General features: G+C 47.0%; 1 protein-coding gene across 3 annotated transcripts in view; it reads right to left on the bottom strand.

Annotated features, from left to right (window-relative positions):
• Nucleotides 1–21,308: 21,308 nt before the first annotated feature.
• Nucleotides 21,309–25,416, bottom strand: part of tnfaip8l1 (tumor necrosis factor, alpha-induced protein 8-like 1) — a 72,816-nt gene continuing 68,708 nt past the window's right edge. For all 3 annotated transcript variants that reach the window (XM_078198136.1, XM_078198135.1, XM_078198134.1), the window contains exon 2: nt 21,309–23,101. In XM_078198136.1, coding sequence (XP_078054262.1) covers nt 22,536–23,096 — 561 coding nt within the window. In that variant the 5' untranslated portion in view covers nt 23,097–23,101 and the 3' untranslated portion in view covers nt 21,309–22,535. The remainder of the gene's footprint in view (nt 23,102–25,416) is intronic.

The following is a 25,416-nucleotide window of genomic DNA, read 5'->3' on the forward strand; positions in this document are numbered from 1 at the left end:
AGTGGATGTGGTATATCTAGACTTCCAGAAAGCATTTGACAAGGTGCCGCATGAAAGACTGATCCAGAAGGTGGGATCGTAGGGGATTGGGGTAGAGTACTAGATTGTATTGAGGATTGGCTGACTGACAGACAGTAGAGGGACGGGATAAATGGGTCCTTCTCTGGCTGGTGAAATGTAACTTGACAGGGGTCAGTCCTCGGACCTCAACTGTTTGCAATCTATATAAATGATCTACAAACAGGGACAGAGTGTAACATAGCAAAATTTGTGGATGATACTAAAATATGTGGGAAAGCAGGCAGTGAAGATGGTATGAAAGTTTTACAGATGGATATAGATAGGCTAGGAGAATGGGCCAAAATTTGGAGTTTAATGTGGATAAATGCGAGATTGTCAATTTTGGCAGAAAAAATAGAAAGGCAAATTATTATCTAAATAAAAGCAGATTCAAAATGCATTCGGGCAGAGGGATCTGGGTGTCTATGTTCATGAATTGCAGAAAGTCAGTATGCAGGTGCAGCATGTAATAAAAAACGCAAATGAGATGTTGGCATTTATTGCAAAAGGACTGGAGTTTATAAATAGAAAAGTGTTGCTGCAATTGTATAGGGTGTTGGTGAGACCACATCTGGAGTATTGTGTCCAGTTTTGGTCTCCTTATTTGAAGAAGGATTTGGAAGCAGTTCAGAGGAGGTTCACCAGATTGATTCCAGGGATGAAAAGGTTGATGAAGTGGGAAAAACATAAAGATGGGTACCTAACACATAAAAAGGTTACCTGGGAGAGAGACATGAAGCAGGCACTGACTTTTAGCGCAGACAGCTACTTGAAATTAAAACATGCAGGACAGACAGTTATTTAAAGTTAAACATTCAGGAATCAGATACTGCAGGAAACCAGTAAGGGCTTGAGGCACTTTTGAGATAAGGACAGACCTAGGACAATAAGGACTGATAAAGAGATTAGCCACAAATGGGAACGGGAATACATAAATGCAGGAAAACCAATTACTGTATGTATAGACCGAAACTAAGTCATTGATAAGTCACTGAAAGAGGAAATGTACCCATTCTATGAAACAATGTGATGTTAAAAGCCAATGTCTGTATATGTCTGGCTGTAACGATGTGTTAAACTATCGATCCTACTCAGCTATAACGATGTGTTAAATGGCTAATGTCCGGACTATCCAGTGTCTGAAAAGTATAAAAATGAACCACTCCTATTGTATCATTGAGAGAAGGGAGCTGCTAAAGTACTGCGGAGTGCCAGTGCCTTTCTCCACGAAGCTTCGTTAAATAAAACTGTATTGTTGAACCTCCAGTCTGACTCCGGTGGTTTTCTCACAACAGTTGATGTATGAGGAGAGATTAAACAGTTTGAGCTTATACTCGCTGGAGTTTAGGAGGATGAGAGGGGATCTGATGAAGGTATATAACATTTTAAAAGGGATTGATAAAGTAAATGTAGACCAAATGTTTTCTCTTATGAGGCAATCTTGAATAAGAGGTCACAGGTACAGGTTGCGAGGCAGTAGATTTAAAACTGAGATGAGGAGAGGGTGATGAATTTGTGGAACTCACTGCCCCATAACCCGGTGGAGTCTGAATCACTGAATGGCTTCAAGAAGGAGATAGATATATTTCTAATAAAAAAAAAGGAAAGAGGGATATGGAGAACAGGTGGGGACCAGGGAGAGATCAGCCATGATCTGATTGAAAGGCAGAGCAGGCTCAAAGGGCTGAATTTGCTTACTTCTGCTCCTAATTCCTATGTTCCTATGTTGTGGAAGGGATGACGATCCAGCGGACTGCTTTGTCCTGGATGATGTCGAGCTTCGTGAGTGTTGTTGGAGCTGTACCATCCAGGCTAGTGGAGAGTATTCCGTCACACTCCTGACTTGTGCTTTGTAGTTTGTGGACAGGAGGTGGTTACTCATCACATGATTCCTAGTCTCTGACCTACTCTGGTAGCCACAATATTTATATGGCTGGTCTGGGCCCGTTTCTGGTCAATGGTACCCCCAGGATGTTGACAGTGGGTGATTCAGCGATGGCAATGCCATTGATTGTCAAGGGATGATGGTTAGATTCTCTCTTGTTGGAGATTGTCTTTGCCTGGCACTTGTGTGGTCTAATGTTGCTTGCCAACCCACGCCTGGATATTGTCCAGGTCTTTCTGGATTTGGACATGAACTCTCAAGGAATGCATCATGTCAGAGTTGGCAACCCTGGAGAATGCACAAAAGCTGCAGTAATCCTTGCGAGTTAGTGTTATCAGCTGGATAATGGCAGTCTACACACTGTTAATACAACCACAATTCACTCAATGGATAGTGGTTACTGCCACCTGGTGGCCAGAGTAGCAGGCAGCGAACCATGATTAACAAGAAGGATCAAAACAGGCTTCCTACGGAATGTAGTTGATTGTGCCATTCAGGCGAAGTGTCTCCCGCATTAACTTTCATGCAGGTTGTTACAAGTTGAACATTCAAGATCATATTTTAAAATAACGCTTTCACAAGATAGTTGCACGTGTTCAAAGGTTTGGTCAAAGTTTTGGCTTCTAAGCAGAACCTTACAGGAGGAGTGGGTGATGGTGAAGGGGTGAGGTACAGAGGGCAAACTCTAGAGACTGGGGCTTAGGTGATTGAGCACACAGCTACCAGTTTGGGGAGGGGGGTGGGGGGCGGGGGTGGGGAGGGCAATAGAAAGGGAGGATGGTGAAGGCCAAAGGAAGGGAAACTTTTTCAGAGAGACTTGTTGGCTTGGAAGGGGTGATAGAGATAGGGAGAGATCAGACCATTACAGGATTTAAACCCAAGGATGAGATTTTAAATTTGAGTGGCTGAGGGACTGGGAGACAATGTAGGTCAGTTAGGACAGGAATGATAAATGGGGGGGGGGGTGGATTTAGTATCATAGAATCCCTCCAGTGCATTCAGCCCATTGCGTCTGCACCGACCCTCTCCCAGTAACCCCACACATTTACCCCACCAATCCTCCTAACCCACACATCCTTGGACACTAACGGGCAATTTAGCATGGCCAATCCACCTAACATGCACATCTTGGGATTGTGGGAGGAAGCTGGAGGAAACCCATGCAGACACAGGGAGTACCCTGTATGGGCAGCTCAGTGACACAGTGGTTCGCACTGCTGCCTCACAGCGCCAGGGACCCTGGTTCGATTCCTGGCTTGGGTCACTGTCTGTGTGGAGTCTGCGTACTCTCCCTGTGTCTGCGTGGGTTTCCTCCAGGTGCTCCGGTTTCCTCCCACAGTCCGAAAGACGTGCTGGTTAGATGCATTTGCCATGCTAAATTCTCCCTCAGTGTACCCGAACAGGCGCTGGAGTGTGGCGACTGAGGAATTTTCACAGTAACTTCATTGCAGATGCAAGCCTACTTGTGACAATAATAAATAAACTTAAACGTAAATTTAAGAATGTGTAAACTCCACACAGTTGAGAATGGAATTGAACCCAGATCCCTGGCACTGGGAGGCAGCAGTGCTAACCATTGTGCCAAATAGAAAACAGACAGCTTTGGACAGCTGAGGTTCATGGAGATTGGTAGATGGGAGAATCAGCAGGAGAGAGTTGGAATGGTTACATCCAGAGATGATAAAGACATGATTGAGAGTTTCAACTGGACCTGGGAAGAGTAGATATAGGTGGTGGAATGGATGTGGAAAGAGGTGGCCTCTGTGAAGCAGTGTGAATGCAGTCAGGAGCTGAACTTAGTGTCATGTAGAATGCTGAAGTTACAAAGCACCTGATCCTACATGAGACACGGGGTAGGCAGTGAGATTATTCAATGGGAACTGAGTTTGTGAACATGATAAAACAATTTAATCTTCCATATATTTAAGTGGAGGAAATAAATGTAATAGTATTTGTTATATATTTAAGACGTTGCAGGTGTATTTTAAGTGCTGATCACATGATTTGAATGTGATGTCATTAGGGTCTTGCAGAGACTGTTGCTTTACTTTAATTTGTACTCTGTATAGGCAAGAGGTCCCAGAATAAATCTCATGTTGTTTGAATCAAGGTGTGCAAGCCACACCTGTTCTTTTTGTTAAAACCCACAATCGCTAACGTAGAACATTACAGTATGAAAACACTTTTCCTTGGAAAATAAGCCAGTTTTTTTTGATTAACCTTGTACACAGCAGTGCAAATATCTTTCTGGAAATCATGGTTGATGGATCAGTAAATGGGAAAACACATTTACTTTGGAAGACATCTGTACTCTTATGAGTAAACCATCTGTGCACAAACAGATGAAGCAGGCTGTTCATTTCACTGCTCATCAAATCCAGATTAAAAAGTTCACAATTCCAGGACTCACCCACAGTGAGAGTTAATGTGTGTGGGACCCATACCCCAGTGAGAGTCAGTGTTTGTGTGAAACTGTACCCCAGTGAGAGTCAGTGTGTGTGGGACCCATACCCCAGTGAGAGTCAGTGTTTGTGAAACTGTACCCCAGTGAGAGTCAGTGTGTATGGAACTGTACGCCAGTGAGAGTCAGTGTGTGTGGACCTGTACCCCAGTGAGAGTCAGTGTGTGTGGGACCCACACCCCAGTGAGAGTCAGTGTGTATGGAACTGTACCCCAGTGAGAGTCAGTGTGTGTGCATCTGTACCCCAGTGAGAGTCAGTGTGTATGGAACTGTACCCCAGTGAGAGTCAGTGTGTATGGAACTGTACCCCAGTGAGAGTCAGTGTGTATGGAACTGAACCCCCGTGAGAGTCAGTGGGCCCGATTTCACCATCAAGTTGTGCCCGTTTTCGGGCATGAAAACTTGGTAAAGTCAGGCGTGAGGCAAGTAGTATGATCTGTGCCCACCTCTGCGCCCGTTCGCCCTTTACCAATGGCCGAAAATGCTGCCGTCAGGACCGCACCCGAAACTGGCGCAACGTCAATTTAAATGCATTTGCATGCATTTAAATTGACTTAATGGGCTACACCCCCAAACTTACCGGCACTTCCCCCTTTACCAACACGTTCGCCCGTCCAGATTCGACGCGAAACAGACATGGACCGCAAAGGTCCGATTCGGGTGCTCCAGCTTCTGAGGAGGTAAGTTCAGAGCTTCCAGCGGCTCTCTGACTCAGATCAGTGTCGGGGAGGGGGGGGGGGTGCGCAGGGGGATGAGGTGGGTCAGATTGTTCTCTGGAGGGGGGGGCGGGGAGGGTAGGAGTGGGGCAGGGGCAGGGGGGTCCGCTGCCACTCTGCGTGTGATTGGTGGGGGGGAAGGGAGGCAGGGGGCTGCAATTGGTCTGGGTAGCGGGGGCGTACATGGATAAGGGGGTCAGTAATGTTCGGCCATTGCGTTCAGCACCGCTCACAGGCTTGTGCAGCGAGATTCGGAAATGCTGCCCCCCTTTCCCCCCCACCGATCACACATAGAGTGGCAGCCACCCCTGCCCCTGCCACCCCCGCCAGAGAGCCATCTGACCCACCTCCCTCCCCCCCCACCAGAGAGCCATCTGACGCCCCCCTCCACTCCTACCCCCAGAGAGCAGTCCAATAAGTCAATTTAAATACATTCAAATGCATTTAAATTGATATTGATTTACCGGGATGTTGCCTGGTATGGAGGGTCTTAGCTATGAGGAGAGATTGGGTAAACTGGGGTTGTTCTCCCTGGAAAGACGGATAATGAGGGGAGATCTAATAGAGGTGTACCAGATTATGAAGGGGATAGATAGGGTGAACGGTGGGAAGCTTTTTCCCAGATCAGAAGTGATGTTCACGAGGGGTCACGGGCTCAAGGTGAGAGGGGCGAAGTATAACTCAGATATTAGAGGGATGTTTTTTACACAGAGGGTGGTGGGGCCCTGGAATGCGCTGCCAAGTAGGGTGGTGGAGGCAGACACGGTGACATCGTTTAAGACTTACCTGGATAGTCACATGAGCAGCCTGGGAATGGAGGGATACAAACGATTGTTCTAGTTGGACCAAGGAGCGGCACAGGCTTGGAGGGCCGAAGGGCCTGTTTCCTGTGCTGTACTGTTCTTTGTTCTTTGATGTCGTGCCCGTTATGGGCACGGTCCCGATGGTGGCCATTTTCAGTCATTGGTAAAGGGGGAACGGGCGCGGATTGCGCCACTCGCCTCACACCCAACTTTACCAAATTGTCACGCCCGGAAACGGGTGCAAATTGATGGTAAAATCAGGCCCTGTGTGTGGAACTGTACCTCAGTGAGACTCAGTGTGTGTGGAACTGTACCCCAGTGAGAGTCAGTGTGTGTGGAACTGTACCCCAGTGAGAGTCAGTGTGTGTGGAACTGTACCTCAGTGAGAGTCAGTGTGTGTGGAATGTACCCCAGTGAGAGTCAGGGTGTGTGGAACTGTACCCCTGTGAGAGTCAGTGTGTGTGGAACTGTACCTCAGTGAGAGTCAGTGTGTATCGAACTGTACCCCAGTGAGAGTCAGTGTGTGTGGAACTGTACCCCTGTGAGAGTCAGTGTGTGTGGAACTGTACCCCAGTGAGAGTCAGTGTGTGTGGAACTGTACCCCTGTGAGAGTCAGTGTGTGTGGAACTGTACCTCAGTGAGAGTCAGTGTGTATCGAACTGTACCCCTGTGAGAGTCAGTGTGTATCGAACTGTACCCCTGTGAGAGTCAGTGTGTGTGGAACTGTACCCCTGTGAGAGTCAGTGTGTGTGGAACTGTACCTCAGTGAGAGTGAGTGTGTATCGAACTGTACCCCTGTGAGAGTCAGTGTGTGTGGAACTGTACCCCAGTGAGAGTCAGTGTGTATCGAACTGTACCCCAGTGAGAGTCAGTGTGTGTGTGGAACTGTACCTCAGTGAGAGTCAGTGTGTGTGGAACTGTACCTCAGTGAGAGTCAGTGTGTGTGGATCTGTACCCCTGTGAGAGTCAGTGTGTGCGGAACTGTACCTCAGTGAGAGTCAGTGTGTGTGGAACTGTACCTCAGTGAGAGTCAGTGTGTGTGGAACTGGACCCCTGTGAGAGTCAGTGTGTGTGGAACTGTACCCCAGTGAGAGTCAGTGTGTATCGAACTGTACCCCAGTGAGAGTCAGTGTGTGTGGAACTGTACCTCAGTGAGAGTCAGTGTGTGTGGAACTGTACCCCTGTGAGAGTCAGTGTGTATCGAACTGTACCCCAGTGAGAGTCAGTATGTATCGAACTATAACCCAGTGAGAGTCAGTGTGTGTGGAACTGTACCTCAGTGAGAGTCAGTGTGTGTGGAACTGGACCCCTGTGAGAGTCAGTGTGTGTGGAACTGTACCCCTGTGAGAGTCAGTGTGTATCGAACTGTACCCCAGTGAGAGTCAGTATGTATCGAACTATAACCCAGTGAGAGTCAGTGTGTGTGGAACTGTACCTCAGTGAGAGTCAGTGTGTGTGGAACTGGACCCCTGTGAGAGTCAGTGTGTGTGGAACTGTACCTCAGTGAGAGTCAGTGTGTGTGGAACTGTACCTCAGTGAGAGTCAGTGTGTGTGGAACTGTACCTCAGCGAGAGTCAGTGTATGTGGAACTGGACCCCTGTGAGAGTCAGTGTGTGTGGAACTGGACCCCCGTGAGAGTCAGTGTGTATCGAACTGTACCCCAGTGAGGGTCAGTGTGTGTGGAACTGGACCCCAGTGAGAGTCAGTGTGTGTGGAACTGGACCCCTGTGAGAGTCAGTGTGTATCGAACTGTACCTCAGTGAGAGTCAGTGTGTGTGGAACTGGACCCCAGTGAGAATCAGTGTGTATCGAACTGTACCTCAGTGAGAGTCAGTGTGTGTGGAACTGGACCCCAGTGAGAGTCAGTGTGTGTGGAACTGTACCCCAGTGAGAGTCAGTGTGTATCGAACTGTACCTCAGTGAGAGTCAGTGTGTATCGAACTGTACCTCAGTGAGAGTCAGTGTGTGTGGAACTGTACCCCAGTGAGAGTCAGTGTGTGTGGAACTGGACCCCTGTGAGAGTCAGTGTGTATCGAACTGTACCTCAGTGAGAGTCAGTGTGTGTGGAACTGTACCCCAGTGAGAGTCAGTGTGTGTGGAACTGTACCTCAGTGAGAGTCAGTGTGTGTGGAACTGGACCCCCGTGAGAGTCAGTGTGTATCGAACTGTACCCCAGTGAGGGTCAGTGTGTGTGGAACTGTACCTCAGTGAGAGTCAGTGTGTGTGGAACTGTACCCCAGTGAGAGTCAGTGTGTATCGAACTGTACCCCAGTGAGAGTCAGTGTGTGTGGAAACTGGACCCCAGTGAGAGTCAGTGTGTATTGAACTGTACCCCAGTGAGAGTCAGTGTGTGTGGAACTGTACCCCAGTGAGAGTCAGTGTGTATTGAACTAAAGCCCAGTGAGGGTCAGTGTGTGTGGAAACTGTACCCCAGTGAGAGTCAGTGTGTATTGAACTGTACCCCAGTGAGAGTCAGTGTGTATCGAACTGTACCCCAGTGAGAGTCAGTGTGTATTGAACTGTACCCCAGTGAGAGTCAGTGTGTGTGGAACTGGACCTCAGTGAGAGTCAGTGTGTGTGGAACTGTACCCCAGTGAGAGTCAGTGTGTGTGGAAACTGGACCCCGGTGAGAGTCAGTGTGTGTCAAACTGTACCCCAGTGAGAGTCAGTATGTATCGAACTATACCCCAGTGAGAGTCAGTGTGTGTGGAACTGGACCCCAGTGAGAGTCAGTGTGTATTGAACTAAAGCCCAGTGAGAGTCAGTGTGTGTGGAACTGGACCCCAGTGAGAGTCAGTGTGTGTGGAACTGGACCCCAGTGAGAGTCAGTGTGTGTGGAACTGGACCCCAGTGAGAGTCAGTGTGTGTGGAACTGGACCCCAGTGAGAGTCAGTGTGTGTGGAACTGGACCCCAGTGAGAGTCAATGGGCAGAATGTTATGAAAATTATTTTAAGTGTCCAGCTAACATGAAAATGGGAAAGTTACAGATCTATTTTTTGTGTGAGATTTCACACACAGTCCTGTGCATATAGTGCATGGTGAAATGGTCTAGACTGCTTCTAGCTGCTGCAGGCAGTGGGCTGGGCTTATTTCACCAGCCAACCTGCAGAGGGAGTTATTGCACATGTGCAGACCTCTGTGTCAGCACATGCGCAATAGCAACTGCAGAGGAGGCTATTGTGCTTGTGCATCCTCTGATTCAGTACATGCGCAACAGTAGCAGCAAAGTTCTGACAGACAGAGTGCTGTCAAGCCGCTGTTGCTGCAGGCAGCCTCAACAAACTACCGCCTCTCCCCCCCCAAAATTGCAGGGGCCCGTGGTCGATTGTGAGCCCCATTCCGCCCAAAATGCAGCCCCCACCACCTTCCTTGCTGCCCAGACTGATTATGCCCCCCAGATGATCCCAATGCGGAGCGCAACATCCCCCGTCCTCCCCCCGCCACCGATCATCTGCAAAGTGCTGCGAGCGCCTCTCCCCAATCAGGCCTCCCCTTAAGGCCCTGTCCCACAGACCTGCCCCTATAAGCCCCGCCACGATAGGTCCAACCCTATAAGCCCCGCTCCCCTGAGAGTATGGATCCTGTGTATGAATGTATATTGTTTCTAGGAAGCATAGATGAATCACTTTATGAGCTCAACTCATTATCTTAGATCAATTGCATTATAAAATTCCAACCATTCTAAATGTGGGTGTTGGATAATTCATATTAGCCACTCTTGTGTTATGTGATCCTGTCAACCGATTATATGAACAATTCTAACTTGCATTTATATAACGACTTTTGTCCTGCAAAATGGTACAAGAGGCTTCATCAAACTAAATTTAACACTGGAGCACATGTCAGGGCAGATGTCCGAAACAAATAATATTGCAAATTGTTCTTGAATCGCAAATCCAGTCCGAAGATCCAAAACTCATAATGCATGGTCACAGTAACTTTTAAACTATTCAGGAAGAAATATTGATTAGGCGACGTCAAGTTTGAGTTTTCAATACCCATGAATGAGAAAAAAAGTCTCCTGAAAGCACTGACTCTGGTTCCAGAGGCACAGTCGTACTCTAGTACCCTCCCTAAATGACAATTTTAGATCTGTCAGAGTACACAATGTGTGTCTGTGTGCAAACTATTCAACTAATATGGACATCACAATGTAATCTTGTCTTCTCCTCTCCTGACATTGCAGGTGGACTTTACACAAGAGCTCCCCATTCTGTGTGGTTCCTGCCAGATACATATCGACTGACATATCAGCAGAAGCCTCAACATCTAAGTTTAACTGTCCTGAGAAATGTAGACCATAGGTCCAAGCCCTTTTAGACATTGCGATGAATGCTATTGAGAAAATGGCTTTATAAAAATTATCAGGAACAATTTTTACACACAAGCATTTAGGATTTTGGCTTGCCGGGGGATCAGTCCTCTGTGAATCGCTCTCAAGTAACTGCCTGGGTGTTGGGGATGAAGCTTTGCATTCCGATGTTCAGAAGCATTGGGTTCAACAGAGAGTTCTCAGCAGAGTTTTTGGGGCTATTCTGATCTAAACCACTGATGAGATTGGGGTCTTTCAAGGCTCAGCTAGTGAAACATGGCTCCCAGGAGATATTAATAAACACTGCACATCTCTAGCCCATGAGTTCAAAGACTGCAGGTGTCTGTGTGAGCCTTTTGCAAGGTGAGTTTGTACATTCTCAAGGTACTCCTGATACTTTGGACACAACCCTACCACCTCGCCCACCCTGGAAGCGGGGCAGGCGAGGTTCCGAGAATGGAAATCTTTGTTGGCCTCAGGCGGGATTTAACAATCTCGCCCGAGCGAGGCCATAAAATCCTGCCCTTTACTCTTTCATGGGATGTGGGTGTCACTGGTGAGGCGAGCATTTGTTTCCCATCCCTAATTGCCCTCAAACTGAGTGGCAATTCAGAGTCAACGACATTGCTGTGGGTCTGGAGTCACATGTAGGTGAGACCAGGCAGGGATGGCAGATTTCCTTCCCTCAAGGACATTAGTAAACCAGATGAGTTTTCACGATAATCAACAATGGTTTCATGGTCATCATTAGACCTTTAATTCCAGATTTTTATTGAATTCAAATTCCACCATCTGCCATGGTGGGATCTGAACCCGGGTCCCTGAAACATTACCCTGGGCATCTGGATTACAAGTCCAGAGGCAACACCACTGAGCCACCACCTTCCCCTTTGCTCAAGGTGGTTTCTAACACGGCAACTTACCCTGCAGAACATGATGCCAACACTAGGTTGTCTGAAAAAGGAAAGTATCTTACTCGCCAACTAGTAACTCCAGTCTGGATGTGTTACCGGCTGAATTTTCTCTTGATTTCATCCAACCAGGGGAAAAGAAGTCCAGCTTTGGGGTCCAATGCTGTTTACCCAGGATCTGTGCAAATCAACCCTGGAGAGATACAGGGAAACAATTTCCTCTGATGGTGGAAATCAAGGTGGCACAATCTTTAACTCAGAGCTGGATCCTTTGGCAGGAAAGTCAGGAAGTATTTTTCTGGACAAGTGGGAGCAGGAAATCTGGAATTCTCTTCCCCAAAAGCTGTGCAGACGGAGACAGAATAGCGATGGACATGGGGCTAAGATTGGTAAATATGAATTGAGGCGCAGAAAGCAATTACCAGGAGAAGTGGTCCAAATGGAAGCCTGATCCTAACTAAACCACTTAAAGAGGTTTGTTTTTGAAAAAGAAAAAGAACATCTTAAAAAGGACTTCAGTGGCTCAAATGCATATGGAATGTACAGTTTGTTTCCCACAGTTTATATTAGAATAGGTCAGCCAACAGTCAAGTTTCTATTTTTATTGCTGCATTTCCCAATATAGGATAGCACAGACCCAGCAAACAATCAGTCCCAACAAACAAAGTGTCTCCGTCTTCAATTGCTGACAAATTGACATTACTCTCTCTGTGTGTATGGATTTTCTTTCCAGCCTAATCCTCTCAGTCTCTTCTCCCAGCACGTTTTGGCATTTATTTTAGGCTAAATCTGTACTGGCTCCTCATGCCCAGTGACGTCTCACCCATGCGAGCATTTCTTATGCGCAAATCTAGGGCAGCGCGTGTTGGGAGGCAATTCAACCATGATGTGCAACACAACTGAGCCCAATCTGATCCACACCCAATGTTTAAAGCGTCAGGGATCTCTGACCATTGATCGGAAAGAGGAATCCGAGAGGACTCTTGTTTCTTCACCTTTGCCCAGAGGAAGGACAACATTAGTATCCCAGGCACCAGCTACTTCAACATGGGCTGGAATATATAGTGGCTGAGTAGTGCATTAATACCAGAGGCTCTAGGGTAGTTATAGTGTTAACAAGCCTGCCCCACTTCCAAGGGATGGGCATTTTCTTCATTTTAGCTTGTTGGATATTGGGAGCATCCCAGAGTGAATACTTTCTGTTCAGAGTTTGATTGACTGACGAGTGAACTAAATTGAAGCTGCTTAAGAAGAAAAGTTAGACAACTGCCTCACGCAAAAGAGGGCTTTAACCTCTGGGTGACTGACTGAAGGGGCCCCTGTGATTTTAACATTTGGGTTGATCTGAATTCATCAGGCGAGCAGTAACACTCCAAACAGGCATCCAGATGTTGCATTGCAAACGATGGTGATTGGGGGTTTGCGATTGCAGAGGGCGGGGGTCCCAGGACAGCAGTGACCCAGATTATTTTTGTGACCCTTGGAAGATCACTCCCCCTTCAGGGTCCACGATAATAATAAAACACTTGACTCACCTCTGCAAGTGGTAACAATTGCTTCACAAATCACAAAATCAGACAAAGAAGGCACTCTGTGAGGTGCAGCTGCCTTGTTGTGGGTTGCATTATCTGGAGCTCAGTTTGTAACCAAGGCCCAGGAGGTGATCAGAGGTCAGGGGGGCAGTGGAACTTACGTCCTTTAATTTAGTCTCATTTAGTGCATTGGCCACAGGGTGAGGTAGCAGCAAGCACAGTTCAACCGTGTACCCTTCAGTGCAATATACACCTCTCCAACTCTTAATTCATCACCTCAGTCTGCTTCCGACAGGGGTAAGGTTGCCAACCTAGAGTCTTTGGGGATTAAAGATTAATCTCCTTGACAATTTGAAAGATTATTGGAACATTAAAAGCAATGGCATGTTTTTTATTCTTTTGACGTTTTCGGCAAATGTTCTCCTATTAGTTATAAAAATATTGGGAGATTGGGATAAAAGACTGGGGTAATTGGAGACAAGAGGTCAGGGGAATGGATTCAGGGTTGGCGACTTTACCCAGTCCCAGAGAAGGGGCCTGAAACCAAGAATCAAGATATACTCTCTCTGGCTAATAATCCCGACAGGGTGGAAGGAGGCCATTCGACCCATCGAGTGCGCCAACTCCCCGAAAGAGCATCTTACCCAGGCCCAAAACCCCACCCTATCCTTGCACATTTACCATGACCAATTCACCTAATCAGCACATCTTTGGACTGTGGCAGGAAACCTGAGCACCCGGAGGAAACCCACGCAGACACGGGGAGAATGTGCAAACTCCGAACAAACAGTCACCCAAGCCAGAATCGAACCTGGCTCTCTGGTGCTGTGAGGCAGCAGTGCTAACCACTGTGCCACCTTATAACACTACATAATGTTTAGAGGGAAACCTATACTTACAGTTCTGGATGTTTCCCTCTGCCCTCTCCCCAATCATTACACTTCCGAATCCAGTAACATCACTGGCTCAAATGTTAATCTAATTTTATTTGATTTTTTAAAACCACAGATATAGTGGTATAGATGGTATGGTATACCATCTCAAAAATCAGTCCTATTATTGTTATTTTGCTCAGCGCCTGTTATAAAGATCTAACGTCCTCATTGATAAGAAAATGCTTCTCAGTATTTGAGAAAAAGATGTACAGAATTAAAATATACATTTGTTATTTATTCAATGGCTGAAACTTTCTGTGATACCAGTGCTTGAAAACTCTGAGAATCCTCGGGTGTCAGGGCATTGGATTGTCCTGAAATATTCCCCAGGGCTACAGTGGCATCATTGGTGGTTTCCAATTGGATGGCATCGCTTGGTTTCCATTCACGACCCACCCAAGATTGAGTGACCTGGGGGAGGGATTCAGGGCTGGTTCCTCCCCTTTTCTTGCTCTTCCACAGGAAGTGGAAGAATGCGAATAGAAAGCAAGGTCAGCCCAGCTCCCAAGCAACCATTAAGAGACACGCATTAAGACACTACTATGTAACAACACCATTAGGCTTGTATTGAGTTTTCCCTTTCCCTATGGAGAAGTAACTGTCCACATTAGGTTAATTGAAATCAGGAACTCATATCTGATTTCTTCCCGGCCCAACATTCAATCCTTTACACCAATACAGTACAAACAAGGCAGGGAGATGGTAAAATGTTCTAAGAGGGAAACATTCTCTCAGTCAGGCAATCCTCCCACTCAGAGTCATAGAGGTTTACAGAATGGAAACAGGTCCTTCGGCCCAACTTGTCCATGCCGCCCAGTTTTTACCATTAAGCTAGTCCCAATTGTCCGGATTTGGCCCATATCCCTCTATACCCATCTTACCCATGTAACTGTCTAAATGCTTTTTAAAAGACAAAATTGTACCCGCCTCTACTACTGCCTCTGGCAGCTTGTTCCAGACACTCACCACCCTTTGCATGAAAAAATTGCCCCTCTGGATTCTTTTGCATCTCTCCCCTCTCACCTAAAACCTATGCCCTCTAGTTTTAGACTCCCCTTTCTTCGGGGAAAGATGTTGACCATCTAGCTGATCTATGCCCCTCATTATTTTGTAGACCTCTATAAGATCACCCCTAAGCCTCCTACACTCCAGGGAAAAAAGTCCCAGTCTATCCAGCCTCTCCAAATGACTCAAACCATCAAGTCCCGGTAGCATCTGAGTAAATCTTTTCTGCACTCTTTCTAGTTTAGGACAAAACTATACAGCAACCTTTGCAACAAACATGGAGCTTGAGCAACTGTTGCCTAGAGTATGACAGCCCTGGTAATGATCCTGGTTGGTGATGGTGCAAAGTCTAGTAGTACTGCAATGGTACTCTACCTTTAAGAGATATATTTAAGAGATATATATTTCAAGCAGACTCTGGTATTTTATCAGTGCTGTGTTGTCTGTACCTGGTATCCTTTATTGCTGCTGAGGCAGTATGATTGATAGTACGTTGATTTTAATCTGGACTAATGCAGTGTTCTGGGGTTTCAATGGTCCTTTGGGGATTGCTGAGTGGAGCTTAATTGAGGATAATTGACAGGTCAGGTGATATGCCTGGGGACAGCTGTTTTTATAGAACATTCCAAATTTTTCCTTTTGTTTCTCAGTTACTGCCAGAAGCTGGTGGGAGAAGGCAGTGTCTCTCTCTCCAGGGGCTTTTTAGAAAGTATGAAGACCGGGACGCCTCAGAGACTTGATCCAACATTCGAAGGACCAATTCACAGCAGGTGTTAAGAAGCTGTAAACCCAGCATCAGTGAGCATACTTAGACCATAAGACATAGGAGCGGAAGTAAGGCCATTCGGCCCATCGAGTCCACTCCACCATTCAATCATGGTTGATTTCAACTCCATTTACCCGCTCTCTCCCCATAGCCCTTAATTCCTCGAGAAATCAAGAATTTATCAATTTCTGTCTTGAAGACGCTCAACGTCTCGGCCTCCACAGCCCTCTGTGGCAATGAATTCCACAGACCTACCACCCTCTGGCTGAAGAAATTTCTCCTCATCTCTGTTCTAAAGTGACTCCCTTTTATTCTAAGGCTGTGCCCCCGCGTCCTAGTCTCCCCTGCTAATGGAAACAACTTCCCTACGTCCATCCTATCTAAGCCGTTCATCATCTTGTAAGTTTCTATTAGATCTCCCCTCAACCTCCTAAACTCCAATGAATATAATCCCACGATCCTCAGACGTTCATCGTATGTCAGGCCTACCATTCCTGGGATCATCCGTGTGAATCTCCGCTGGACCCGCTCCAGTTCTGTGCCAAGCCCGCAGAAGGGTCTATGTCTGTGGGATGGTGTTTAACTTGGAACAGCAGAGATAGTTAGCTGTTATACTGTGTCATGTTTCAGTTTTGTAATTGGTAAAAGTTTTGCTAATTCTTTTCGTTATATTTTAACTGTGTTCTTAAATAAACTTTGTTTGATAAAAGCTTCCCTATGGGTCACTTGAATCATACCTGGAGTGAAACACCTCATGCTCACCAATGCCAAAATCAAATGTAAAGTTTAGGGTCTAGGCTAACTTCATAAAGCACCTTGGAGTTTCTGGCCGAGGTCTTAGCACACACTCTTAAACCCAGTTCCAGGTGGAGCCCCCTCTGCTCCTCGACTGAGTGAATGATTTGTAATCCCATTGTCAACATTTTATCATTACCATCCGGACAGGGGTAGGATGACCTTGGCTTCTCCATGACCAAGAGGGGATGGCTGGGAAATAGGAAATTTGTAAATGCGTGAAATCTCCACACAAAACACAATCAGCTGTTGGCCTAGCACAGAGCAGTAACCGATAGCTCTGTGGCCAGCACACTGATGGACAACAGCTCTGTAGTGATCTTGCATCCTGATATGCAACAAATCTTGTTACGCCTCGCTCTACATTGTGAAGCCCATAGACAGCACGGCCTTGCAGTCCTTCCTGAACGCGCTTTCTGAGGATTTAGACAACAGCAAGGTGGAGTGGTAGGGTCTATATCACCCACTACCTCCAGGGCAAGCTGACAAAGGATATACAGTCCTCAGGAGATGAGAACGTTCCTGGAAAGTAACCGGTTTTACCAGCTGAGTTGTATTCGACTGGAGACCAGCTGGAAATCTGCAAACGTATGCTTGTGGCTGGCAACATTTCCAAATTGATGAGCTAAGTTTAAGTTTATTTATTATTGTCACAAGTTTTCTTACATTAACACTGCAATGAAGTTATTGTGAAAATCCCCTAGTCGCCACACTCCGGCGCCTCTTCGGGTACACCGAGGGAGAATTTAGCATGGCCAATGCACCTAACCAGCGCATCTTTCGGACTGTGGGAGGAAACCAGAGCACCCGGAGGAAACCCATGCAGACATGGGGAGAACATGCAGACTCCGCACAGACAGTGACCCAAGCCAGGAATTGAACCCGGGTCCCTGGTGCTGTGAGGCAAGAGAGCTAACCACCCATATGAGAGGGGAGGCGTCACACCCTCATCCACAAACAGAAGGGGGAATGAGGGAGAAAATCAGAAATTGGTGGCCCATATCTTCATGCTTAATACCAATTCCAAACCCCTAAAGTCATTGCCAATCAGAGCACATCTGCTCTGGAGTTGGTTATCCAACTGATCACACCAGCATCGTCTCCAGCAAGAAAATCTCTGAAAGCCTTAAGATGCAATCGCCATTGTACAGTGCAGGAGGGTGAATATCTTCCTCATCAGCTTGGACAACGTGAAGGTCTTTGATAGAATATCGCACACCGACCTGACGAACGTGCTTTCCAAAGAGGGGTTTGGGGAGGGAATCCGCAATCGGATCCAACAGCCTGACAGACATTTGTAAAGTTTTAATCACCAGGCAGGAATCAAAAATTTTCCATTCTAATTTAGGGCGGCACGGTAGCACAGTGGTTAGCACTGCTGCTTCATAGCTCCAGGGACCTGGGTTCGATCCCCGGCTTGGGTCACTGTCTGTGTGGAGTTTGCACATTCTCCCCGTGTCAGCGTGGGTTTCCTCCGGGTGCTCCAGTTTCCTCCCACAGTCCAAAGATGTGCGGGTTAGGTTGATTGGCCATGCTAAAATTGCCCCTTAGTGTCCTGAGATGCGTAGGTTAGAGGGATTAGCAGGTAAATATGTAGGGATATGGGGATAGGGCCTGGGTGGGATTGTGGTCGGTGCAGACCCGATGGGCCCAATGGCCTCTTTCTGCACTGTAGGGTTTCTATGACTTCTATGATTAATTTGGAATCAGGCAAGGCTGTCCTCTCCCTTCTGTGTGTTTGTGTGTGCGCTGCATCAATACTTGTGCCAAGTCCATTAAGAAGGATGCTGGTATATGATGAGAAATCCCAGGTTCAGGTCAGGATCTCCCTGTTTATGGACCATGTTGCTGTCTTCTGCTCCTGTCTGTTGTCAGTCCACAGAGTAATGAGCATCTGGAACTCGAGTAAATTGTAGCAAAGGCCAGGCTATGTTTTTTGGGAACTGGGCCGATAGCTCTTCTGCCACCTTCACCATCAGGTCAGAGAACCTGAACATACAGGGAATATGAATCAAAGAGGTTGGGGTGTGTATCAGTAACCCAGGAGGAAGGTACACCTAAAATAAAACACATACTGGGCATGTAGGAATGTCACTTCCTCATTTGTGGCAAAGAACATCACCACCTGGCACTCTCAGTAGTGCTGTGTATCTTAAGTTTGAAGTTTATTTATTGTCACAAGTAGGCTTACATTAACGCTGCAGTGAAGGAATTGTGAAAATCCCCTAGTCGCCACACTCCAGCACCTCCAGGTAAATTGAGGGAGAATTTAGCATGGACAATGCCCCTAACCAGCACGTCTTTCGGACTGTAGGAGGAAACCGGAGCACCCAGAGGAAACCCACACAAACATGGGGAGAACGTGCAGACTCCACATAGACAGTGACCCAAGCCAGGAATCGAACCGGATCCCTGGCGTTGTGTGCTACTAGCCTTGCCTACAATCCACTCCTGTGCTGTGACAGTCATCCAAGCCCTTTTCCACTTCACCTGGGGGTTGAAAATGAACCTTGCTCACAAGGAACAAGTTATTAAAATCTTGAAACGAACCTCCCAGAAAAATTCTAAGTGTCGAATTTTGAAAATTGGAGTAAATCACACTGGGTTTTTTCAGCGGGATGTTGAAAATGAATCTCCTATACTCTAGTGCACTCTGCAGCGCACAGCGGGAATCACTCGGAAAAGCTGTGGGCAGGACCTATTCCCACTGAAGAAGCTGAAATCAGTGCGCTGAGTGGGCCCCGTGCATGCGCACATCTCTGGAATATTGCTAAATAAATCCTTCCAGCATTGACATTGCTGGCCTCAACCTCCCACGGACATTGCTGGCCACTCATCCCCCTCCCCCGCTGACCTCCCCATCACGCTAGAGAGGGGGGAGACGCTAGCAGGTGCAGAGATTCTAATTGCGCACCCGCTCATAACATGCTAAGGTATGTAAACGCATGGTTATGTCCGTTATGTTGATTTTCAGCATGGTTCCGTCCATGCTGAAAACTTTGGCTACGAGATGCGCGGTGACCCAGATGCCCAGCGCGAATCGGCCACCGCTCAAGTTTCCCGGCCCACTGCGCTGAAAAATTAGCGCACCCCCCTCCCCACCCCCCCTCTCCCAGATTGATGGGAAGAAAACCTACCAAGTGTTGCCCTCATCCTGATGGCTTCTTTTGTGTGTGGCTGCAAAAAACTAAGCAAAGATCCCCACTATGCAAATACCAAGTGTCTCTGTGCTTTGAAATTCTATTGACTCCCAGTTTAGTAAAGGTTGGTTCTGGTCACGATGCTGTGGAATTCTCCATTTAGATGGACCATGCCCTTGTTGAAAGTTTTGTGCCAAAAGAACCATTAATCACATGTGAATCAGACAACAGCTGGCATTTAAAGTACCTGACGCTCTAAGGGAAAAGTAGAGGGTCTATCCCGTCTGATCATTTCCGTCAGTTATTGGGCAAAATGCCTCACTGCCAGAAATTTCAAGCAAGAATCAAGATGTAGCTTGGCCAGTGGTAACAAGGGTCCTCGCTGTAGGATGTTTCACGCACACTCAGGAGTCTCAGCATTACGGGACCCTGTCCTCGAGACGGCTGGAGTGGGAAGTGTGCATTTGCAAAGACCATCTGGGAAAAGATGCCAGCCGAAAACCTCTGTCTTCCTTCATGGCTGCGATTTTCTGGTGCCGCCGAGTGTGAATGGAGTTTTGGTTGGAATGCAAAATTCCCCGTTTTCAGCGCAGGCACGGAAAAGATCGGAGAATCCCACCTACAGTTTTTTTTTGTGTCCGAGTTCATCTCGAGCATCTCGATCATGTGGGATTGTTCCAGGGGGATGCACATTGAGACAAACATCCAATGCTGCTGGAAGGGCCGTCAACTCAGTGAAAGACTCGAGTCTACCAATAAAAGGAGCTGCTCATGATGGAATGATGCAGACCAGCACAACCCAAGATCCAGGACTTGGTGCAAAGGGAATGCTCTGAAGTTTGCTGCAGCCACCACAAGGGCTCAGTGGGAAGTGAAGGCCCGACTGCCATTGTATACCGGGAGACCGGAACCGGTGTAAAACTCCTTGGGCTGCATGTATCTGAAAATGTTTAATCGTTTAAGTTTATTTATTATTGTCACAAGTAGGTTTACGTTAACACTGCAATGAAGTTACTGTGAAAATTTAAGAAGGCAATTGCCCCATTAGTGGATTGAGGTCTCGCATTATTGAATCCCTGCAGGAAGAGGCCATTTGGCCCATTGAGCCTGCACAGAGAACAATCCCATCCCATACCCTAGCCCCATAACCCCACGCATTAACCCTGCTAATCTCCCGAACACTAGCGGTCAATCTATCATAGCTAATCCACCTAACCTGCACATCTTTGGACTATGGGAGGAAACCAGGGCACCCAGCGGAAACCCACGCAGACACGGGGAGAATGTACAAACTCCACACAGACAGTGACCCGAGGCCGGAATTGAACCCAGGTCCCTGGCACTGTGAGGCAGCTGTGCTAACCACTGTGTCACCGTGCTGCCCTGTACCACAGATAACTACTCCATCTGAAGAAGGAGCAGCACGCTCCGAAAGCTTATGGTATTTGCTACCAAATAAACCTGTTGGACTTTAACCTGGTGTAGTGAGACTTCTTATTGTGCTTACCCTAGTCCAACGCCGGCATCTCCACACCATATCCTAACCAGTTGACTTGTAGTGCACTGTAACATTTGGATTGTACTGTAATGTACCTCTAGAAATGCAAGAACAAAACATATTTGTAAAACACAGATGTGGCTCAGGCAAACCTGCCGGTCAAGTGGTTATCATTTGGTGTGTGCCCAGACAGCAAGTGTTGGCATGATATTCAAATCATTTGGGCATCACAGCTCAGCTTGATTGAAAGCTACACCCAGGAAGAGCCACTACTTGTGATTCTGACTGATATTTATCCCTTGCTTGAACCAGCTCAAACATGTCTGCTGCTATTGAGTGATGAACTAACTCAGTGAAGCCCAAAAGCCTGGCTGGGTGTGGCTCAGCACACATCACTCTAGTGATGGATTTACTAACAGTGCTGTTGGGGAACTTACAGTCAGTAACGAGAGAGGAGCATTGAAATGAATTTGACAATTTTTCAACAGTGGACGTACAATACAAATATTTAAAGCACAGATGTGATAGAAATATAGATTAGAACCGCAGTATACAAACCATTTCACATTATAAGAGTCGCCAATCCTCCATTTTGAAAACCAATTCACAATACTCCCCAAACAATACACAAACTCATCAGAGATTCAGACTGGCTCCAAGTACAGACAGTAGATAGGCAATCGCACACAAATGGACCCAGGAGGTTAGATGTCTCAAAGCCAAAAGAAACCCCAGAGTCATAGCTGGTATCACACTTCAAATAAACATGGTATATAATCCTTTTGACATTTGTGGTAAAAAATAAACTATGCAAGTCTGGATCAGGATCAGCAAGTCCATTTAGCATTTGATTTGTTTGATGGCTTCAGGCTAAAACCGCAGTCTTGCTGAGAATCAGTGTTTTTATAACCTCGAAGCCAAGGCTTTGCAATTGGAGAATGATTGTAGTGGTTCACAGTGGTTGCGAGTGCTCGATGGGCTTGGATCGTGTTCTCCTTTCCTCCCAACTCTGCCCCAGATACTTTCCTTCCTCTCTCAAAAGCGTCAACTCTTGCCAAAGGCATCACAGCCCCGTGTATCTCAGCCACGCACGCGAGTCCAAGTGATGGTCGTGGTCAGGCTATTTGGCTGTAGAGGTAGCATAGCTGAGCCTGATCGTGTTCACATAAACTTCTGAGCCAGGTTTAGCCAATCTGATTTCGCTCCACGCATTCTAGCCCAGGATGACCGAGCTCAACTCCCATCTACGACACTTTCATGGCTAAGTCCAGCCCCTTTGACTCAAATAGGGATCGAGCCCAAAATGATTTGGGTCTACACAGCCCAATACAGATTACTCATCTACCAGATGGACAGGAGACACTGCGTCCAATGTATGTGAAAGCTAGTTCCATCACAATTGATTCCAATTATTTGTTAAAAGGGTTTGGCTTTAGCCTGGATCCATTGAAAGACGATTTCTCCATTTCCTGTATTGCTCACACGTGTATTGCTGTGTAATGTGGCTTAGAAAATGGGTCATCCACAGTTTAATGCCCTAGTAATTAAATGAATCACTGTAGTAAAAATACTTCAGCATCAAATTGCGGTAGGGTATTTTGCCATCTGTGTGGGGAAAAGGAACCTCATCAGAACAAACATCTTTATGCCATACATTTTTTCAAAGCTCTCCATCTCACAGTACATCCTCTCGGTCACGCTTACAAATGCCCCAATCAAATGTTTCCGTCTTCTAGCATTTTGTTAACCCCTTCACAAAGCTTCTTTACATGCATGCGGTAAGATTCTGCCGGACCGTACAGCGTCGCCAGGAATTCACTGTCCGCAAAGTGGTTAAAGATATGGTCAATGCGCCCGTGGGACTTGGACGTTAGGTGCCGCTTGATGGCCTGGTGGAGCAACTCCCTGCACTCATTCAGGATGTTGGCAAGGACCCGCCGGTCGAACGTGAAGTCAATCTGGTAGAAACTGACGGCCGTCATGGCCAATTGGTGGACCTTCTTGCGGAACTTGTCCACCACGACCAGCTCCTCTGCACTGAACTGGTTGTTCCTGTAGAGAACCCCGAGTTTGACCACCACCTTGATCAGGTTCTTAATGACCTTCTGGGCTTCCTTTTTGTTTCTCGTATATTCCTTGGTCACCTGGTAAAGTTCATCCAAGACCTCACTGCTCGTATCGTCAATGAAGATATTGGCCATGCTTTTGCTGGCCATCTTGCCGAGCAGCTTTTTCTGTGCCTGTATGGCCAGGTGTTTGGTGTTGAAGACATCCATCGTCTCTGGAAAAGAAATACAATTCCACATTAGGAAATAGTTGCAATCTGCACCCCCACCTTCACATACACCACTTCCCCTTGAATCAAAGAAGATGATGGCACAGAAATGAGGCCATTTGGCCCACTGCATCCTTGCTGCTGACAGTAACCATCCAGCCTAATCCCACTTTCCAGCTTTTGGCCTGGAGCCTTTTAGGTTCCGGCACTTCAAATGCAAGTTCAAGTACGTTTTGAATGTTACAAGGGATTCATCTGCTGGCCTTCCGGGCACTGTGATCCAGATCCTCGCCACCCGCTGGGTACAAAAGAAAAACCCCCTCAATCCTCTCTCAATCCCCTACCTCTGACCCTAAACCCAGTCATATTGGATATGGACACTCAATCTTCCTCTCCACTCTACCTGGACCCCTCACCATTTTAAACACCTCACTTAGTTTTCCCCTCAGTTTCCATTGTTCCAAAGAAAACAATTCCGGCCTATCCAATTATCCCTCAGAACTAAAATTCTCCGGTCCTGGCAACACTCTCGTAAACCTCCTCTGTACCCTCACAATTGCATCATATTGCTCCTGTAATGTGATGACCAGAAGTACACATTCTACTCCAGCCATGGCATAATGTATTTGTGCTGTTTTAAATATTATTTATTAACATGGGTCTCAATGACAAGTCCAGCATTTGTTGCCCATTCCTAATTGCCCTTGAGCTGAGTTGACTTGCGCAGCCATTTCAGAGGGTAGTTAAGAGCCAACCATAATTCTGAGAGCCTGGAGTCACGTGTAGGCTAGACCAGGGTAAAGACAGCAGATTTCCCTCCCTCGGGCGACACGGTGGCACAGTGATTAGCACTGCTGCCTCACAGCGCCAAGGACCTGGGTTTGATTCCCCGGCTTGGGTCACTGTCTATGCGGGGGGAGTCTGCACGTTCTCTGCGTGAGTTTCCTCCGGGTGCTCTGGTTTCCTCCCATAGTCCGAAATACGTGCTGGATCGGGGCATTGGCCATGCTAAATTCTCCCTCAGTGTACCCGAGCAAGTGCCAGAGTGTGGCGACTGGGGGATTTTTCACAGTAACTTCATTGCAGTGTTAATGTAAGCCTACTTGTGACACTAATAAATAAACTTTAAAATTAAAGGACATTAGTGAACCAGATGGGTTTTTACAGCAATCGATGATGATTTCATGGTCACCATTACTGAGACTAATGTTTAATTCCAGTGAGGATGGGTGAGGGGGAAAGAGTCAAAGCCAGATGTTAATATTTTAAATTAACCACAACAGGTCAAGATTAACAAGTTTTGATGTTCGGCATTGGAACACGCTATTGTTCGACTATTCGAAAAGAGATAAGAAGTAATTAGAATGTGAATATATATCCTGAGGTGCCATACATTATGGCTGCACTACTGTCATGTGCTGAATAATAATGTTATAAGTTGATCAGTAAATCAACCGCATGGAGAGCAACAAGAAATACACTTAATGAAGCTCCAACGCTCGGAGTCTAAAATGTGATTATTTCTAATTTATGGGAACCAGAAGTCATAACAGGCCCATTCTTTTCACAGGCTGTTCAAAAGCCTGCTTGTAAAATGAGTGATGCAGTGCCAACATCTTCAAAATGTTTGCGCTAAGTTCTTGAACGTGCTCCACAGATGGTGCACAGTGCATGCCAGAGATCATCTGGCAGATCTCCGAGCCCCCACCTCCCCCACCCCCAACCTCCATTACAACACTTCCATCCGAGGTGGGAGTGAAAAGGTAGGTTCGACACTGACCCCCGAGGTCGGTGTAAAGTTTATTTATTAGTCACAGGTAAGGCTTACATTAACACTGCAATGAAGTTACTGTGAAATTCCCCTAGTTGCCACACTCCGGCCGGCGCCTGTTCAGGTAAATGCACCTAACTAGCACGTTTTCCAGAATGAGAGGGGAAACCGGAGCACCCGGAGGAAACCCACGGGGACATGGGGAGAACATGGAAACTCTGAACAGACAGTGACTCAAGCCGGGAATCGAACCCAGGTCCCTAGCGCTGTGAGGCAGCAGTGCTAACCACTGTGCCACCCACATGGTTGTGGCCACAATGGGCAGGAGGTTAGACATTCCTGTGCATTGCTGAGAAACGTCACTTGCTCCTCAGAAAGAAGGGCCTGTGATTGGCAGGGAGGGTGCTTCACAACGCCAACGGGCCTGTCTTGACTGGCCAGCCAGTCAAGGTATGCCTGAGTAATGTGATGCGGACACCACAAACTGTGCACAGCAGAGAAACTCCACCCAATGTGCTCTCCTGGGAGGATGTTGCTCAGATTATGTTGT

The sequence above is a fragment of the Mustelus asterias genome, chromosome 26 (genome assembly GCF_964213995.1).
Source record: "Mustelus asterias chromosome 26, sMusAst1.hap1.1, whole genome shotgun sequence".
In the NCBI taxonomy this organism is placed as follows: domain Eukaryota; kingdom Metazoa; phylum Chordata; class Chondrichthyes; order Carcharhiniformes; family Triakidae; genus Mustelus; species Mustelus asterias.